Genomic DNA, 21,822 nt, shown 5'->3' on the forward strand with positions numbered 1-21,822 from the left:
ACACCACAAGGTATTTGGTGTAAAGCACTTTATTGCCTGGAGCCACTGGGGAAAGCGACTCCTTCAACTGCTTTCCCGTTCGTTTTTCAACCCACGCGTTCCACACAGCGCATAGCAACTGTGGAACGCGTTCAATAATAAACATAACACATCCCCTTCCTTTCAATACAGAGAAAAAATTAAATAATGAATACAAATAAGAAAATAAATGATTGAAATGAACATAAACCAAACATTGAAATTTAACAGAAGTGCTAAAGAAGTTCTAGCAGCTGTACTAAAAATATACTATATACATACAACTCCTATGAGTACATACAATTCCTATAAGTTACTTAATGAACTCAACAACCTTCTCCCCCACACAAAATCCTTAAGCCAATCGGGTGGTTTCCTCACTCTTCCTTTCCCTCCATCCAAAGCCTCACTAACCACACCTTCTACATCCTTGTTCGCTTCAGCACTAACCTCATATCCACCAATCTCCTCATTCACCTCAGCACTATTCTCACTTTCACCCGTACAAACCTCTGCATTATTCTCACATTCAACACTCTCCATACATAGTCCTTCACTACTTACAGTATCACCTTCTTCCCTTTCAAACAACTAAAATTAGACATAGAGGAATTGTGACTATTGTGACTCCTTGCTTCCCTACGCACCTTGGCCACCCGTTTAAGATTCCATACCTTTCCATTGCTCAACCTGACTGCATTGTTCAAAACCTCTACAACTTCTTCTGGTTCATAAAACTGACTATGTCCTTTCCTGACCTTAACCGGTTTCTTAACACGAACCCAATCGCCAACCACAATGTCAACTGGTTTTGTACCATGCTGCTCATCGTAACGTTTTTTCATAACAGCATGTTTTTCCTTCATCCTATTCTGAACTGATTCTAAAGACCATTGTACCACATTACGCTGATGCAACCAGTTTAAACTGTATTTGGTCCTAGGCTCCCGCCCTCTCATTATTACTAAAGGCGATAATTCTGTTACCTCATTCTTCATCACTCTGTATGCCCAAACAGCCTTGTGCAACTGTACCTCCCAATCCATACCACAAGCACAGGCTGATTGAATAACTCCCTTAACCACCCTGTTGAACCTTTCCACCATGCCATTGCAACTAGGATTATAAAGGGAAGTAGTTTTATGTTGTATGCCAATTCTTTTGAAGTAATCTTTCGATGCCTTGGACAAGAACTGAACACCATTGTCGCTTAGCACCACCGTAGGTAAACCTTCAGACACAAAAACTTTATCTAAAAATTCCAAAATACATCTCGTGTCTACCCTCCCAACAATTTCTACAACAGGCCACCTAGAAAACAGATCCATCAACACTATTACGTATTTTTGTTCATCACCAAACGGTCCCGCAAAGTCAATTGCCACACATTCCCATGGTTGTTTCGGCAAAAAATGTTCATTCATTGGCGGTCTGAATGTTTGTAACGTCTTGTTGGCATTTGAACACTTGGAACAATTCCTCACAAATCTTTCAACCTCAATATCCACATTAGGCCACCAAAATAAACTTCTTACAACACCCTTTGTTTTTACAATGCCAAAATGTCCTTCGTGACATAGATCCACAATTACTTCCCTCAAGCTCTTGGGAGGAATAATCCGCTCACCCCTCATGATTGTACCATTCTCCATGGACAACTGCGATCTCACTTCCCAAAAAGGCCTAACCTCTTCCTGCAATTTGTTTTTATCCGGCCAATTTCCTTGCAAAAATGTATTTACATCAACTAATACTGTATCCTTATCATATTCAGATATCCACTCTTCCCTGCACACAGCATGACTACCATCTGCATGAACAAAAGCTACTTGGAAATTATGCCAACATTCATCCACACACTCTTCCAATTTAGTAGGCATTCTTGATAAGAAGTCCGCTACTAGATTATCCTTGCCTGGTAAATATATAAGTTTATAAACATAATCCTGCATTCTTATCGACAATCTTGCAATCCTCGCAGAAGCATTAACAGTTCCCCCCGTTGTCAATAATTTCACCAACGGCTTGTGATCACATAAAATTGTTACAGGTTTTCCCCACACAAAAACCCTGAAGTGATCCAGAGCCCACGCACATGCCAAAGCTTCCCTCTCAATTGTGGGATACTTTTCTTCTGTTGGCGACAAGGCTCTGGAGGCAAAGGATATTATAAATTCCTTCCCATCCTTATCCTTCTGGCTTAATACCGCACCCAAACCTTTACCACTGGCATCCGTTGTGATACAGTTATCCAGGTTAGGATCAAAACAGTGTAAGCTTTGGACTTTATCAATTTCAGAAGTGATACGATTGAATTCTTCCTGGCATTCCTTAGACCATTCAAATTTGACTTTGTTTTTCAATAGCTGTCTCAAATGGAAACTTTTGTCAGCAAATTGTGGAATAAATTTAGCACAGTATTCAACTAGACCTAAAAAAGATCTAACATCATCCTTAGAACTTGGAAGCGAAGCATCTTTGATAGCATTCACAAGAGACTCTTTTGGTCTGACACCTTGGGCTCCAATCTCATGACCCAAATAAGTGACGCTGTCCCTTGCAAATTTACATTTTGAAAGTTCCACAGTTAAACCACTTTTCTCCAATATGTTCATTACCTCCTTCAGTCTTGAATCATGTTCAATATTGTTCTTCCCATAGATTAGAATGTCATCCTGGAAGAATTTTACACCAGATTTATTTCCAAATAACTGAAACATAAGTCTTTGGAACACTGCAGCAGCAGACGCTAAGCCAAAAGGCATCTTGCTAAATTGGAAACAGCCAAAAGGTGTAATAAATGCTGTGTACTTTCTGGAATCAGTCGTAAGGGAAATCTGATAATACGCAGCAGATAAATCTATAGTGGAGAATATTTTTGCATCCTTTAAAGAGAGAACCATTTAATTAATCCTAGGTAAAGGAAAACGATTGATAACAATATTATTGTTCAAATGGCATAGGTCCACACATAACCGAATCTTTCCATTTCTGCGTCTGGTAACCACCAATGGAGAAATCCATTCTGACGCTTCGATAGGTTGTATTACTCCTAAAGTCACCAATCTTTCCAGTTCCTTTGAAACTTCGTCTCTAATTAATATAGTAACATTACTAACCTTGTGTACCTTCGGGACTGCATTAGCTTTCAAAATTATGCGGTGTTCAAAACCCCTTAAATTTCCCAGGTTTGTGTCAAACACTGAAGGAAATTTTCGTAACAGATCCCTTGCAAAGTCCAATTCTTCATCCACCACCTTCACTTGTTCTTCACTGTTTGGATCCAGGACAATGTGCAATTTACCCTGATCAATCCAGCCAAGAACTGGTGGTCCTTTCTTACTTATATACAGCTTAGCTCAAGTGGAAATGTTTTTAAATCTAAAGGTTAACCATCTATAACCTAACATATCAATTTTATCACCACTGTACCCTTGTGGTTGTATATCAGGTTCACATAACTCCATACCAAATTTCCCTATGAATTTATCTCTCCCTACCTCTTCATTCACAATGGTATAAGGTGATCCAGAATCAGCAAAAATTTTCATTATAACTCCACCAATGCTTATTTGACACTCAGGCTTGTTTTTCCCTGGCTCCCCATTGACATTCAGAATCAAATTTGTTGTAGAGCATATAACACTATCGTTACCAAACCCATGACCCTTTCCATCCTCTTCATCATCCTGTTCAGAATTTTCCAACACACACTTGACGTTATCTTTTTTCCTGCAAACCTTCACAAAATGACCAATTAAGCCACAATTTCCACACTTTCTTTGGATAGCTGGACATGTCTTGCTATACGCTAGGTGATCCTTACTACCACACCTATAGCATCTATTTTTTTCTTTAGAAAACGATTTTGATTGGGCATTGAAAGACTTACTGGAAGTTTGGGTGGCATTGTAAGACTTACTGGCAGGTTTGGAGTTTATTTTACAGACAAACTCAGACTCCTTAACTTTTGACAATAATTCCTTGGCACATCTACCAGACATCTCTGCTTTACGCACAATGTTCATAACCTCCTCAATTGATGAATCACCATTCACCCACAAACGTTCTTGAATACTCTGATTATGAACATGCATAACTAATTGGTCCCTAATTAACTCAGTTTGTAATGCTCCAAATTTGCAATCAATAGCTAATTTATTAAGTTCAGCGACATAATTATCTACTGACTCATTCTCATTTTGCTTACGTTGGAAAAATGTATATCTAGTAATACCTATACAAACCTTCGGTGCAAAATAAGTGTCAAGATCTTTCAATGCTGCCTCAACAACGTTCTGATCCCCAACTACTGGAGCTTTTAACATTTGGTTGTACACTCTTAACCCATGAGGACCCAAAGAATGTAACAAAATACGTTTTTTTTGATCTGCTGACATGTTGCCAGAATCACCCACTGCATCAATGTAATTTATAAAGTACTCCTTCCACTCTAACCACTTAATAGATGGTTCAGAACCTGTTGGCCAAAATGCTTGTGGTGGAGAAATGCTGAAATTTTGCGTTGCCATTATAAATAACTACTCTCAATCTTAAATTGAAAACCAAAAAATAAAAAATAATATTATGAGGAAAAGTCCAAATGCAGCTAGTAATCCGTGGTTTCCCTGGAGATTTCCAAACAAATAAAGATGACCGCTAAGCACACTTGTTAAGTTGAATGTATGAATTCCAGCACGTTTTGCAGCACAAAGGAATCATTACAAGTGGCAGGATATCCTCAAAAGGTTCACATCCAGAAATTACTTGTTGCTAAGAAACTCAAGAATGCCTCTGGATCCTTCAAAATGGCCGCAGTACGAAATACACAGCCGGCATTCAGATTGTAATGACAACATTGGCGCGCGAACGTCGCGTCAGGCTACTGTTGCCCACAACCAACACAACCTCTGTTGTGCAGTCGAGTGAGAAAGCGACAGTAAAAACACACAGTCAAACCCAGCAGGAAATCGGCAATGCGCAGCTCAAAACGTCAAGCCCACTAGGAAATCGGCAAAGCGCAGCTCAAAATGCGATGAATCGCTCCGTGGTCAGCCCAAAAGGAATGCTGTGCTGCACCCCAGAACTCCTAATGCCACAGCACGCGTAGTCCTAGGCTCCAGGCACTCGTCGCCAAATTGTAGTGAAAACACCACAAGGTATTTGGTGTAAAGCACTTTATTGCCTGGAGCCACTGGGGAAAGCGACTCCTTCAACTGCTTTCCCGTTCGTTTTTCAACCCACGCGTTCCACACAGCGCATAGCAACTGTGGAACGAGTTCAATAATAAACATAACAGGGACCTCTCCAACTGCATTATAGGTATGAGTATGGCAAATAAATGCCATTATGCAGAAAAACCCAGACGTATTGAAAATGAAAGCGTATGTTTGTATCTATTAGCTATACCAACTGTGTACCTCTACAGGCAAGTGTTGCGGTTTGTTAATTTGTTCTGTTTGCAAATGATGCAAAATCAATAAAGAAAAAAAAAATGATTAATTAAAAAAAAAAAAATCCTCTCCATTTAGGCCTCTGCTTCTGGGGATAGAATCCCCCTGCTTGATTAGAGGTTTGATATTGATAGGGTCTATATCCTTGAAAGAACGATGGCCTCAGGATGCCTTGACCATGGTTGGGGAATCAACCACTTGTTTGCCCACCCTCACCAAAAACACCCCTGTCAAAAATCTTTTAAATTTCCCGTTTCGAATTCCAAAGGAACAAAAAGAACCTATACATTTTGGCATTTCTTTAATCACTTGGTCACCAAATACAAGACCATTAACAGCCACAGCCGCTCTGCCTCATTATTGCCCAATTCCACCAATGTTGTGTCTATCCTTAACAGAATACTCTTCCTTCGCTCCACATAAATAGCAATATGTGCATTAGCCAAAAGGCAACCTGCCCATTAAATCCACTGTCTTAACTCCTCAAAATCCCAAACTGTTTTGTTTACATGAGCTTCCTCAACCATGTCCAAAATATTTAAAATAATGGGCCAGTGAGGTCAAGCAATCTATCTTAACGCATCGTCAGTCCTTGATCTAGACCCTTCCTGGGATCTTGTACCATTTTACCAATAAACACCAACATTTTAGCATCGAAATCAGGTGTTACCATCACCTTATTCGCCATATTTGGTCTTGGACATTATGATCTTAATTATAATCTCACATCTTTAGGAATTTGCTTCCTTAATCATGTTTCTACATATTCAGCAAAACGAGCAGTCGGGGACCATTCAGGAGAAAGAGGATATTTTATTAGCAAGGGGTCAAACATACATTTCCCAAATGGGTCTGTCACAGCCTCAGCATCCACATACTTTGAACTCTCATATGGCTCAGCTGTCGGGATGTCACCTCCTTTCTCCTCTTAAAAAGCAAACTGATGAACAAATCAGTTCTATTTCTACACTACTGGAAGAGTCATCACACAGTACAAAGGTGTATTTATGGACCTCTTTCAAACTTTTCTTCTCTTTTCATGGGCCGTTATGTTGTCACCCATGGGTGTCCTCAACACTACCATGTTTCATGTGGTCACAATGCCCAAGTTTTTGCCTCTGCAGATTTCCTTTTCTGTGAACTGCTCTCAGTCATTTTCTAAAGCAGTGTTTTTCAACCACTGTTCCGCGGCACACTAGTGTGCCGCGAGATGTTGCCTGGTGTGCCGTGGGAAAAATGCGAAAGATTTTTTTTTTTTTTTTTTTTAAATGTCAAATTTTCGCCCACATGTGATTGTGCACTGACACCGACTTGAGACTCGACGTCTGAGTGTGTACTGATATCCCGGTACACTATAATGGTACAAAGGTTGCCCGCTCACTGACGGCCCGTGGCAGAATGGCAGCTGAGAAAACTCTGACACGTTCGCATGGTAGCACCAGTGCACGGGCACTTTTTCACTTACGCGTTGTGCATGGATGATGGCACAGGACATCTGATTGTGCGCTGACACCTCCTGCGTAAAGGCAGCTCAGTGCATGATGGAACAGCAGTGGTTTCTTGTGTGGTTTGTCTATTGAGAGTGGTCCCAGAGTGAACAAGCAGAATGCACAGGTGCACTTATGGACAGACACGTTTACGGGCCCTGGGGCGGCTGAATGGGCGTGATCACAGAGATGTATTTCTTCTCTGACACTTGTATTTATTTGTGAAGGGTTTTGTAAGGCGCTGCGGGTTACCTGTTGTACTTCGGGGCGCTAATTGCTGCACATGGCACACGCCCATCTCATTTACTATTGGCACGGCTTGCACTGCACAGAGGGATGTAATTTTACTGCTTGGCGGAGGCTGAGTGTGCCGGATGCTGACAGTTACAGCAGAGCGTGCAAGCGCCGTGACTGCACGGGGTTGGTCAGTGTGGACAAACACTGGGTCCTAAGTGCGTGCGCAGATGACAGTGGACTTACAGTTGGCACGTACTATCCGGTACAGGGACAATCGAAGCTGACTGTGCACAGACCCTCTACACATGGGCACTGTGACTGGCGATCGTGCACTCAGACCTTCTCCATGTCACTATCGGAATGTGCACTTTTAGAGCTGATGACGCACTGGCCTGACAGCGTCACTTTTACTGAACATGTAGCTGTGTGCTTGTTGGTATAATTAAGCATCACTTCTGCATAGGACTGTGCCCTGGTTTACTTAATGCCCTGTACAGTTTTTACGTCCGCTTTCGCGGAGCAGCAAATATCAGGGCAAGCGTGTTTTCATTTTACGGATTTGACTAAACCTCAGTTTACTCTAGATTTGTTCCTCGTGAAGAAACCCTCAGATTGGCCTCTAGGGTTGTTCCCTTGTAGGAGTAGTAAGATTGTGCTCCTGATAGCCATTGTGAGGCCTGAAAACCTCAAGTAATTTATAATATATAATACCATTGTAGCTTCCTTATGACGAAAGGCGAGTCGGTCACTGTCTGATATAGTTTCTTTTTAGGTTTATATCTGTCAAAGGCAGCGAGTTTGAGCTCCACTAAGGGAGCCGCTGTTGTGTGTCTTACGGAACATTGTGACACCTCAGCTTTTCTGCTCCAGTCAATAAAAAACGTCTTAAATTGTAAACACAAAAGCATATTTTTAGTATATATAGTTACATCACTTAATATAAGGGACGGTTCTTTCTCTACGCGCTTCCACGTTCTGGCCGGTCATTTAACCAGGGAATTGTGAGCTATAGTTATTTGTCCACAATCAGACGTTGCGTTCGTTAACGCGGAGAAGCTGGGATCGTAAAGCAGGGCAGCTGGTTCCAGAGCCTACAGTGTAGACTGGATCACATTACTGTACAGAAAAAAAGATTATTTGCAGTGCATGTTAGCTCAGATTGTCGTTTTTCAACCCAAACCACGGACGGCCTCTGCCAGTGAAGGAACGTTGTCCGGCCTCATGAAAAAAACAGATTTCATATAATAGCAAGAAGAAAAAAAAACCAGGCCCGGCGCTGTGGAGTTGGCCCGCGGCCTGGAGAGTTGGGGATTTCTTTGCACAGATGTTCAGCTCTTGCCTGGACTGTGGGGTACGTGCCTCCACCGGGGCTGCAGGGGGCAGTGTAGGTTTTCATGGGTGTGTCTCTCTCCCACTGCGTGTGAACCAGATGTTGAAGGGTCCGTTAGCTGCAGGGACCGGGCCAGAGGGTCTTTGCTTCTAGGCACCTCCCTCGGTCGAACAAAGGGATGTCCTATTCCAGCTGCGGGGCCAGCGCTGGCCTGGGCTGTTCATCTGAAGGGGGGCCCCACTCCCACGGGACTGGACCCCTCAAGGCTCTGAGGAGACAGACAGTTGTTGTCCTCAGCCCCGACAAGCGGGCGGCGCCTAAAGGCGGGCCTCGAAGCACTAAAACAAGGGGACGCGTCTGTTTAAGTAACTTGTTATTTGCAGTTTCATCTCATTTTCAGAACTGATGCCTTTGAAATTCTAGTCATGGTGGGAAAGCTACGGAGAAGGGAAGCGCGTTGGCTCGAAATTCTTTAGGACTAAATGAATACCACTTTTCCGGATAACTTTAGAACGGGTCTAGAGGGGAGCTGCTCAAACATGTAATCTTCCCCTTTTTTGATTTCCTTTAGCGGCTCAGGGTTAATTTAATTCTCTATTTTGGTTTTCGTAATGCATCGCGTGTGCTCATGGCAGCCTCTTTCCTGCATTCAGATGTCCTGAGGAAAATAAAGTTTGGCGACGCTTTGGCCTGGGGCATCTGATGTCCATGGGATGACACTGACGTCATCTGTCTCGCGCTCCTTGGTAGACATCCCGTGCTTGTCCCTTCTAAAAAACACCCTCTGAACAGTTCTGTTTGGAAAAGTGTCTCGCGACGCATCTAGAACGTTCCAGATGTTGGGTTCCTCAGCACTTATGCAGGTTTTTTTTAACCGATGGAGCTGCAGCCATGGTCGGTGCAACTCTGGCATCAACACGTGGAAAGTGGCAATCTTGAAATGTTCACACTCACCAAGCAATGGCAAGGTGTTCACCCTGCTGCATGTGTGAGATAATAGTTAAACATTTAAAAACTCTCGAGGAGAAGTTGTCATTTTATTTCTCTTCAGTCTCCACTGAATGCCTTGACTGGGTTAGGGACCCTTAAAGCTTAGCATCAGTTGGTGGAAAGGACATGACTTTACAGGAGCAGGAGGAACTAACTGAACTGAGACAAAATCGTGGTTTCAAGCTAAGATTTGCTGATCTACCTTTGGACAGTTTTTGGTTGGATACTGCCAAGGAGTTCCCCCTTCTGGCAAACAAAGCTATTTTGACATTGCTCCCATTTTCCACTACATATCTGTGTGAGATGAGCTTTTCAAGCATGATTGCTATAAAAACTAAATACAGAGAGAGACTGAGAGCTGTTGACGAAGAGCTACGTGTGTGTCTTTCTTCGATTCCAGCCAGAATATCAGCTTTGTGTTCAGCCAAACAGGCCCAGGTTGCGCACTGAATAAAGTATTTTATAATTTTTCATATTTCTGTTTACTTACTATTTCATAATAAAGTAATTATAAAATACTTTCTTTGTGTTTATTTGATTCCTATTCAAGAGAATTACTTTATATATAGTCAATATAGGCACAGACTTAAATTTTTTAACATTTTCTAATGGTGGTGTGCCTCGTGATTTTTTTCATGAAACAAGTGTGCCTTTGCCCAAAAAAGGTTGAAAAACACTGTTCTAAAGTATACTTTACCCCTAAAGAAACGATCTATAAAAGTCACTAGGTAACCTGCTAAACGAAAATATAAATAGATTTATATAAATTCCCTATACAAAATCTTCAGAAATCTTACTAAACCTTAGAAACATCCCCTCAGCTGTCCATGATAACGAACACACAGCGGTTCGTAGTACGCTTCTTGCTTCACAATCTGTCAAACATAAAATGTAATTATCCCCAGTTGCTGCTGCCCAAACTATTAAAATAGCCAATTGGACAGCAGGTTATGTGCGCGTGCTCCTAAGTGTCCTATCCCATTTTGTAATTCCTCGGGGCTTAACCGACATGAAGTGCTACTTTTTAAGCCTGTGCTACAACGCTGAGCTCCAAAAGACACGCTTGCATGGCTGAATCCTCTCGCACCAGCACGGCCAAATTCTCTTGCATCAGCACAAGTGGGCTTCGAGCTTGCAGACGTGCTTTCAATCTTCAGATTACAACTGTAAAAAACACCGATTCTGGTCTCAAAGTGAAAGGGTTTTAAGTATTCAATTCAGAAGCCTATTGAGCTCATTAATCGGTTGACAATCTTAATATACACTTCTGAACTTATGTTAAAATACTTCTCAGTAATAAACGCTTTCCACACTGTTATTATGTTAAGAATTACGTGTTAAAACACATTCTCCACCAGCACACAAGAAAACACATGGTTAAACAATATGTATGTGCATGGAGCGACATCAAAAAGGAAGGTAGAAATCTGGGGGTTCTGGCCTTTTATTATGTTGGAATTGTGTTTAGTATTCTTAGGCCCAGATTTATGAAAAAATGACAGAGCGCAACGCTGTGGCAAATTTGGCAATGCCACCCTCTTTCATTTTCAAAATGCAGGGATGCACTGTATTTAATAGAATACGGTGCACCCCTGTGTTGTCCCCCTGCGCCTGTGGCAAAGTTTCTGCGAGCGCCAACGCTGCCAAACATGCACCATGGTGCAAGGATGGCATCACTGCGGGGGAGATTGTTTTTATGCAGGAAGGAACACCTTCCTGCACAAAAACATTCTGAGATGGGTTTTTGCTATTTAAATGTATGTGCTTCAGAAATGCAGCACACATAGAAAGAGCAAAAAGCGAGGAGAAATAAAAGCATTTCTCCGTGCTGTGCCATGCTAAAGCCACCCTTGGGGTGGTGTTCGATTTTGGTGCTGCCTCAGGTTTATGAAAACCTGCAAATCTGGGGCAGCATCAAAATTCAATGGCTGTTGCTGTGGCCTGTCCACAGTAACACCCATTGCACACCCCTTCCAAGCAAAGTGCTGCGTGTGAAGGGGGCCGTATTTGCAAGATGGCTTTAAGCCACAAAAAGTGGCTTAACGCCACCCTGTAAATACGGCGCAGTGCATAACGCCACCAGAACGTCAATAAAAGTGACGCTCCTGTGGCGATAGGGCCTTGTAAATCTGGCCCTTAGTTCTTCAAAGGAGCTGCTAAGAGTGGGGGGTATGGAGGAGATTGCATAATGTTGGCCACCGGTCATGCCATAAAATCAGAGTCCCTCCATCCACTTCATCACAGATCAGACACACTTATACTATTTCACATGTCAGGATAAATTCCACAAAACGTGAAAAAACATACAATTTATTTTATTTTATTATCAATTTGGATGTTTTTTCCAGTTTAACGCAATCCTACTTAGGCACCAAGGCCCGTATTTATACTCCGTTTGCGCCGAATTTGCGTCGTTTTTTTCGACGCAAATTCGACGCTAAACTAACGCCAACTAACGGCATATTTATACTATGGCGTTAGACGCTTCGGGCGCCAAAGTGCCCGGAGAGTGCGTCATTTTTTAGCGTGAACCCCTTCCTTGCGTTAATGATATGCAAGGGAGGCGTTCCCGTCTTAAAAAATGACTCCCAGGCCTTTACGTGGTATTTATACTCCCGGGCAAAAATGACGCCCGGAAGTGGGCGTGGCCAAAAACGGCGCTTTTGCGCCGCTTTTTAACGCCTGGGTCAGGCATGGCGTTAAGGGACAAGTGGGCTCAAAATGAGCCCAGAGTGCCCTCCCCTGCCCCCAGGGACCCCCCCTGCCACCCTTGCCCACCCCAGGAGGACACCCAAGGACGGAGGGACCCATCCCATGGACATTAAGGTAAGTTCAGGTAAGTATTTTTTTTTTTTTTTTTGTGGCATAGGGGGGCCTGATTTGTGCCCCCCTACATGCCACTATGCCCAATGACCATGCCCAGGGGACAGAAGTCCCCTGGGCATGGCCATTGGGCAAGGGGGCATGACTCCTATCTTTACAATGATAGGAGTCATGTTGATGGGGGATGGGCGTCGAAAAAACATGGCGCAAGTCGGGTTACGACGATTTTTTCGACGTAACCTGACTTGCCCCATTTTAAGACGCCCATACGCCATTTTCCCCCTACGCCGGCGCTGTCTGGTGTACGTGGTTTTTTTCCACGCACACCAGGCAGCGCCGGTCCGCTTGCGCCGGCTAACGCCATTCCATAAATACGGCGCCCGCATGGCGCTTCAGAATGGCGTTAGACGGCGCAAAAACTTTTGACGCTAAACTGCGTTAGCGCAGTTTAGCGTCAAAAAGTATAAATATGGGCCCAAATATCTGCTAGACATGTACAGAGAGGATTTTAAATTGAGCATCTTAGTGGAAGAATTTCCCCAGCTGACAAATAAATCTAATATGGAAGTCGTTTTTGCAAAGAGATTTAATTCTGAAGTCGTTTATTGCAATTAATAAAATTGTATTTGTTTCATTTTCATATTATTTCAGATATCACTATGGCTATTCAGGACATTTCAACAGCGAAACCACGCCAAAAGGGCCTTCCTAAAAAGGCTTTTAGAAATAAAGGCAACGCATTCATAGACATGATGGAGATTGACAAAAAAGTCCAAGTGTATGGCAAATCTGTAGGAGAGCTTGGAGGGCAGCAAAAATCACCTTCAAGTGAAAACCATTCACAGAACCAAACAAGGCAAGATGTCATTATACAACAACTTGAAGGCACTCCATCTGAAGATGTTCCAGATGGTGCTCAGTTTAGCAAAGCATTCAATCATTTATGCAGCATGGTACAAGATAAAATGAGAGGCCACAAGAAGCTTGAACATGCAAGTGAATATTATACTAAAGGACGTTATGTGCTCGTAACAGGCGAGGGAAGCTACTTGGACCCTTGCTTCTATTCCAGTTCCCGTGAAGCAGGAAGTGGAACCACTGTGATAATTAGCAATGGAGCAATTTGCCATGGCAATGATGTTATGCCAATTCCAGAAGTACCCGAGCCTCACGAACCAGCAGACCATGTTGAAAATGAGACCAGCTCAGATGATGAAAAGGAAACTGATCCTAAAGATCAGCGAAACACCAAAGGCGCTGAAAAGGACAAAGAAGATGACCAAAGTAATGAATCAGAAAATAAGAAAGATGAGCCCAAAAAGCCATCAGACGTCACGAGACCAGAGCCATCTTCTCATTCTGGTGCAAGTGATCAACACCATGATTCACTGGGAAATAGAAAGGTTAAATATTCTGATACGGAGGATCGAAGTAGTGGAATGCCATGTAGAGATAACAACATGCCAGGTTCAATGAGCTATGAAAAGGTTGAGGTGCTCGAATCTATTGAAAAGATTTCAGACGATCGAGTTGAAACTTACGAAGAAACAGCAATGATAGTAGAAACAATGATTGAGAAAACAAGCAAGAAAAAACAAGGAGGCTCCTAATTCACTTTAATATTAGATCATGTATAGGAATTTCAGCTATGTATAATCCGATGGTTTGAGCAAAGTGGTATTTTCTGATTTGAAGGCATGTGTTTAATATTTAAGCATTTATAATGTTTCTGCTTCTTGTAACCATTTATAAAAAATAACGATTTTTTTTTCAGTAGAGAGCAAAATTTGGATTAAATGCATGTACAATTGTAACCTGCGATGGGCCTTGGTACGTGGGTTACAATCTTGATGACACTAATAGTTTTTATGTTTAGTTTGCAACACTTCCAAGTGCCCAGATCACCCTTGTGCTAAGGTGAGTGCCAATTCACTTTGCAAAGTTTTGCCAACTATACATAAGAACTTTCATAACGACACTACTTCAGGCAAAAAGGCTGATGCTCTCGTTGCACGTGACCTATTCTTTTCTGGTTCATGTGCAATTTACTGTTTGTGCAGTGATCGGTATGACAAATTTTGCAGTAATTGCCACCTCTCTCCAGTTTTCCACAGTCACATTTCAGACGGTCACACCTGCCGAAACGTACTGGGTGAAGATCGCAGGCAAAAATAGGTGCCCTGTTTTAAAGGGTTAAACGTGCTTTAGGTGGCAATTACCGCACCTATTAAATTCCGCTCCCCGGGGTATGGGATTTTAACAGGTGAAATAATGATCACACCCCCCAGGACCACTTCTGCTGAGGATCTCAGTGGAACAATTTCCCTCCAAAAAATAAGTAATTCTCCTCTGAAAAGAGGGAAATGTGTTGGGAGTGGAAGTTTCTTGAAAAACCTGCAGGATTTTCTTCTACCATATTATTTTAAAAGTTTGCAATGCTTTGAAAAATACTTTATTAAGTTTGAATCATAAAGTTGTATTGAATTGAATTGTGATCTCCTTACCTGCATGTTTTTGGTGAAGTGAGATGGTAAATGATATGTATGAAAACAATGTGCATTTAATTCCAAGGTCACTTTTGAGATATGCCTTCACAGATTATTAACTGCTCAGATGACCTTCTCTGATAAGTACTTCTCCGCTCTGAAACAGAAGACAAGAAAGACACACCTGTAGTCATATCATCATCTTGGGTTACAAAGAACATATATTTTGACGCATTCTGTGGTTTAATGTCTGCCCCTTAAATCCCGCTTGTTGTTTCCGTGGGCCCTGGAAAACTGTAGGAGCTAATTTCAAAATCTAAATGTCAAAGACCTCCAATACAGAACACATACCATTACAGATTCATCACGTCACTGCAACAGCGCAGGACTGTTTTGAAAAGTAAAAGTCGTGAACCGGAGAGCAAGTTTTTACAGACTTTAGGCTGTAATATCTTGTCCTATGCTGTTGTATTTTCCCCCTTTAATAAAGTGTTGTTTTCTCTGAAACATTCAAATACTACATTGCAGTGTTGAATTTTATTGGAATAAAGTTTTGCTTCGTATCATACTAACATTCAGCAAGTTATTTGTACACCATCATAACATATTGTCAATGTTAACAAAATAGTTTATGAATTGTTATCTCCTATACGTGATGGCGGAGTTAACATCTAACGTAATTTGGCAAAGTCTATGTGAGAAACGGTTTTGGCAAGTGAGTTACTGTGATTGTATATTTATTTATTTTTCTATTTATTGCCACTGACATCAACATTATGGATTTTCATTGCATCCTATTACCATCCTTGTTCCTCTTCTTAGTTTAAATCTCTACTGTATGCGGTGTGTTCACATCCTGGAGGCAGACATCTTGTTACCCTTGATGACGCAGAAAAAGAAGGTCCGACATATATCCATGTATACCGTGTGATCAATACATAATGAAGTGTGATTTTAATTAAAGAAATAATGAACGAGGGAAATTGTGCCCTCGGGGTAGTTCGCCATCATTATAAACAAGCTTTATTAATCACGAAGTATTAAAATTGTACTAATCCGTCATGATCGCAAATGTATGCCATGATTTCTTGTTTGAATACTGTTTTGCTTAGCTTAAATTTAGTACAGGCTTTGGCCTAGTTGCTTGGTTTCAAATTCTAACTGCGTGATTTTTTTCCTTGAATTGATAAAATATATATTCTTGCTTGAAGTTGTATTTTTCCAGTAGAAACTGGCTGGTACACTTATCTCCAAGGTTTCGTGCTAGGCCGGTTACATCCCCTTTGATACAAGGTCAGTCTCTGCAGGTGCGGACAATGAAGGTACAGATAGTAAAATAATTGGCAAATTATGATACAATTTGTGTTCCAAGGCTCCAAGGACAGTGTATGCATAAATGGGCGCTAGTAAAAGACAATTTTTGATTGCACAATTTGAAGCCAACCTATGAACCCTTCAGTGGAAGACCCTGCTGAATTCGGAATGTTTCTTACTTAAACCCACCGGACAAAGAGAAGTCAGCCATTTTTCCTCGATGCCAGTTTGAAGCCTGATGCCAGACTCCATTTTGGACGACACCCTGATGCCCTTTTCTCTATCTGAGAGAAAGAGACTTTAAGAATTCTCACCCTAGAGACTTTAACTTTGATTTGCCCCCGTCTTGCCCATGCAGTAACTTTGCCCCATTCTCCTTGCCGCTGCAAGGAAACTTGCCCTTAACTTTGCCCCTTTGAAATTTGCCCCATGCTGATCAACCGGTACCTGAAGGACGAAGACTTTTCTTGAATGCTGATTGTATTTGGTAAATATGAAAGGATAAATGTATTATGCATTGTGTTTTTCCTTTTAGGTACCAACTGCTATTTTGATAGGGTCCTAGCTAGAAGTTTTCCAAATTTGTGTTGACTAAATTCGTTTTGCATGAAGTCCCACATGCCAATGCTAATTAGAGGTTAGTCGAGGTATTCATTCAATGTATCATGAAGAATTGAAATCTTGTTATGCTGACCGAATGTATGCAATTAGTCAAATACAGTTAGTCACATTGGTGATTTGCATTGCTATAACGGAGTGTATCATTATCCAGATTTTACGTAGATTGTGTTTCTTCCGCCGTTATGGACAGCTAGTAATGTTCATATACATATATCAATTGGTCTTGAGACATATATATATCGTGCTAGCTTTGTTAATATAGGGAAATAAATTCACTAACTTTTAATAAACTGGTGTGGTTATTCATGACTGAAAGGTCATGGTGCGCCGAAATACCAACTGTTATTGATTTCTGATGTGTTATATTGACCTATTAATTGAGTACTGATTACCGATTACAACAGTTATTGATTATTGATCTGAGTGACTCGACTATTGAGGATGAGGAGAGCCCGACTCGGTTAAAAGATTCACCGACCTCCAACGTGTCCAGGTACAGGTAATTTATAAGGGCTGGACGCGTTATCACCCTTTACCACTTTTTTGACAGAACGTTGCCCTGAAGGCCCAAAATAGGACCCACGGTCTTTGCCGCATCCTGCTTTCCTAAGCAATGTTAGACATATTAAGCTTATATGTTTTGGACTAGGCACCAATGCTCAACCGTTTCTTGACGACTCCCTTCCCTGCTGAGCGAGGAGCATATGGAATATATATCAACCCTTCACTAAAACCTACCAGGTATGTGTCCAGAGCAAGGCCAGTTGCTGGGATTCAGTTCTTGTCTAATCACTGAGCATTCTACAACTTTTAGTTCAACAATGATAGAGAATATATCATTGATGGGATACCCGCTTTGCCCTGCACTTTTCAGGAACGTTTTCAGAGGGGTTTCTATTTTACACGAAGCGAGTTCCGTGCATGGCCCAGTGAGCTGCCATGATATGAACGCTAAAGCGAAACCTTTCTGTGAGAAAGGGGGTTCTGATCAATTAAACCCCCAGATTGTCTTTTATTTTTGGACCTTCTGGTTCTTATACATTTTAGTTTGAGTCTGTGGTAGAGTCCCACTCACTGTAAGCTTTTTGTTTGAAAAACAATTGAACATCCTACCTTTTAGCAGAAGGTCAGCTGCTGTGGCAACTCTGAAAAGGGGATCTGAGCATGGAGGCGCTACAGGGGTTCACATACATCTCAATACTTGTGGAGACTGAGAGAGAGAGACTGCTTGTCTAAAACAGCTCGGTATCCCTGCACGGCTATCACAATAATACATTGGGTTAAGCTTGCAAATGCAGTGTAATTCAACTGGCGATCCACTTGGCTGAAGTGCAGAATTCGTAGAATTTAAACAATGTTTTATACTTTGAGTGAAATATTCCTACATTACAACTTTTGATTGGCACACGATAGGAAAGCAAATGATGTGACTTTCCCTCATTTTGCCTCATAATTCCCGTGTCCTCAAAGCGTTTCCAATGTCAATTTCATCGTATACACATTAAGTTTGTATTTTAAAAAAGTGACTTTTACAAAAAACGGCCACTTCTTTTCTGTGGCTGTTGAGTTTGAGACAATGCATTTCCATTCAAGAATTAGCTTTGTCATGGGAGTGAAACGGAGTGGGGGATAAATCTTTATAAGGTGAGTAGCTGCCTCTCTCTTACAAACACTGAAAGGATGGTCTCTCGGCAGACAAAGTAAAGACGCACAGACGTCTGGCTCCAGTCACTACAGTGGTTCCCTTTGAAGCTTCGGAGGACAGAGTTTGGCTCAGACAGAAGGATCAATTCAAAACTTGCTTCAAACTGTAATCTTAAACATTTCCAAACTTCTATGCAGGGGTGAAGACGGCAGGGGGCTCCTCCCTGGAAGTGTTATTTAGGGATGGAGTTGTGATGTGGCAGTTTAGATTGTGTAGGAACTGACTAAAACTCTTCACCTTCCTTTTTAAATCCCTGCACAGGGAAGAATTCTTTGAAAGTAATGGACACACTAAAATAGAATGACAGACTCACAGTGTGAATGAATCCCTGTCTGGAGCGGACGGACATTCTGGGCTTGTACTTTGCCACCCTTGCTAGTGGAAGAGGTGCCCCACCTCTCCCTTGAGGAATCAGAGAAGGGGATTTCTATGGTCTGTTCTGGCTGTTGATGGGGTTTCTGTGGACTTGTCCTGCCTGCGGGTATCCTAGGTGGCCATATCTCAGCCTAGTATTCACCCACTAAGTGATTGAAGGTCTGCTTGCTTGGGTAGTGCAGGAAGGGAGTGTAGCCTTATGGAATGTGAGATGGTTCTACAGGAAGGTTCCAGGTCCGGAGAGTACCAAGTGACGGAACAGGGATGTAAAGTCTAGAGTTCAACAGCCCACTGCTGTTGTGAAGAAGGATTCAGCAGCATCTCAGGCTCTAAAAAGCTTCAAAATTATCATGATAAAACTACCTTAAATTAGGCGTCCAGGAGTCCATATAAGAACATCCCAGATTGCTGATGTATGTCTCTGGGAGTAAGAAAAAGCACACAGTTGCTTGAATCGGCCCATTGGGGATGTAAATATATGCACGCTACTTGCATGCAGAGCTTTCCACAATGGCAGCAATTATTGGATTGTAAGAGGCAGAATCAGGTTGGTTCTCAACAGCACCCGAGGGAGCCTGTAGATATTTTAGTCCCCATGGGAACCAGCGCAGCCCAATGACACACTTGGAAGTCGAGGCTCCAGACAACAAACATCCCAGCTAGGGAACACCTTGACCTCTGTCTCCTAAGCAGATCTCAGCCCCACCAACCTACCAGACCTAAAGTACGATATATCACAGTCTCCCACTTGTGAGAAGTGAGAGTGGGAGCCTGCAATATACCTAGCTATCCACCTGTAACCAAATGCCAGGCTGATGGTGGACACAGAAAACCACGTAGCTCAGGAGAAGGCTGCACAGTTTATCATGTGTATACACAAGTCCCCAGGGAGGAAGTGGGTACTATTAAAATAAAAGGAAATAAGAAAGTGAATATCTTTGGATGCATTTAAGGCTTTAGGAGAAACATTCCTTAGGGCACAGACGCACATTCTGAACCACTGCATGGGCACATTAATTGCACATTTAGCTAGGTGATGTTCTAGAAAGGGAGGGGGACTATCAAAAGTATTACAGTGTGTTTGTGTAATGCCAGGAGAGAAACAGGCTCCCACAAGAGCCCCTTGCAACATGTTTAGATATATATGGCACTTGAACCCTACCCTGACCCAGAATACATGACCCTGGCAGACATTTTTCTGGTATTTAAGCACTTGGAGAAAATTGTTTCTTTGAGTCTTTGGGTCCTCTGTGGTTATTTGGCAAGCATGTGTTGTGTAAACTACAACTTTGGCATAGTTCTACAAGTTTTGCTTTCTCATCCACTGTGACTCAAGTGAACGTAGCTCAATGCACCAGCGCTGAATGTGAAAGACAGGTTATGGTAGCCCCACAGAACTCTATACAATACATTGTTGAAGTAGACTTATGTCATTTGAGTTACTAAAAATCCCTATACTTTATCAGAGACACCATGGTAACAGAAACAGATCTATTTCATTGTTCACAATATCACACACACTGCAGTTAGAAGAATAGATACTCTTAAATAAAAGCATTTATTAGGACAGGAATAACCTGTTTCTCAGTATGTCTACAACAACTACACAGGATATCATTTAAACACTAAGAAGGCACACAGCAAGTAATAACAATAAAATTAATATGTATAACATGTTTAAAATGTCATCTAAAAGCTAAAACACTGAAACCTACTTCCAAGAGCTACACTGATAGAGCATGGAAAGCAGAGCAACTTGCAGTCTAGAGATTCTTAGGGAGAAAAAACGCACTTTATACCTGGTTGACAGCAAGGGCTGTTATTAGTGGAGGCGTGAAGGCCATGTTCCCGGCATAGGGCAAACGTGCTCGGTAGCGGCATTCTTCTGGAACTCTGCTTTATCAAGACTGGGCAAGACGTAATATATTTGAAGTGTGCTGGTGGTAGGTGAGACTATCTTCTGGCAGAATCTTGTGCCATGATCTTGGTGAAAGACCTCTCCTCACAAGTGGTCAAATGGCAGTACTTGTTTACTAAGGGCCGGATTTATCAGTCATCATGCAACACTGGTGAGCAGCATTGCGTGAGATTGTGTTGTGCTATGGTAGAATCCTGTGTCATGAATGTGCCATATTTACCATATGGTGCTCCACTGCATAGTGCCCAGAAATGCACCCAATGCGTAACTCAAAGTGATTTGTCACAATGTGGGGTAACGTAACTTTACTCTGCTTGATTCAAAGTTGGATTATGTGCCGTAAGACACCTTTATGTGCTGCAAGTCAATATTGTATCACACAAGAGGGCAATGTGTCAAGGAAAGCTTTGAAATGTCACAGTGTGTGACACAAATCTCTGTAGAACAGCTTCTGCTAATGTACATTTTGCACTATGGGAGGAGCAACAGGACAGGACGCAATCAAGCAACAAGAAGTACAAGAAGTATGTGGGAAAAAGTAGTCCATCTTCATTGAGGAAGAGAGTAAAATGCTCATAAGTGAAGTTACCTGAAATAAACATTTATTATTTGTCACCTTCAAATTACCATTAGCAAAAAGGATGATAAACTGTGCGGCACCAACAAAAAGGACTGTTGTGGAATGTAAAAAAACATTGGCATTCCCACAGATGCAGGTCCAAAGAAAAACTGCCCATGAACTTAAAGACTGCAATGATTACTGGAAGAGAACTGTCCAGGAGGAGTTGAATCCACTGGGGGAGCAGGTGGCATCTGTCATACCAATGGAGTGGCTTGCTGGAGTTGAAGGCCATGACAGTGCTGTCATAGAGTACCAACAAAATCTACAGGGTGAGTCTGAGCCGATTGCATGTCAAATATAATCTAACTTTAATGTTACAGCATATGACAAACATAGGGAGACAAAGGTAAAAAGGTCATGTAACACAAGAACCCCTGGTGAAAAAAGTAGCAGACCTGTGCCAAACATTCTGATATTCTGCCCAGAACCAATCAGGCTTTACT

At 42.0% G+C, this 21,822-nt stretch overlaps 1 protein-coding gene across 1 annotated transcript in view; it reads left to right on the forward strand.

The window, feature by feature from the left end:
• Positions 1–17,033, forward strand: part of BFSP1 (beaded filament structural protein 1) — a 313,377-nt gene extending 296,344 nt beyond the window's left edge. Inside the window, exon 8 of the mRNA XM_069234086.1 lies at positions 12,990–17,033. Within this exon, the coding sequence (XP_069090187.1) occupies positions 12,990–13,948 (959 nt within the window). The 3' untranslated portion in view covers positions 13,949–17,033. The remainder of the gene's footprint in view (positions 1–12,989) is intronic.
• Positions 17,034–21,822: the final 4,789 nt, after the last annotated feature.

The sequence above is a fragment of the Pleurodeles waltl genome, chromosome 5 (genome assembly GCF_031143425.1).
Source record: "Pleurodeles waltl isolate 20211129_DDA chromosome 5, aPleWal1.hap1.20221129, whole genome shotgun sequence".
Taxonomy (NCBI): Eukaryota; Metazoa; Chordata; class Amphibia; order Caudata; family Salamandridae; genus Pleurodeles; species Pleurodeles waltl.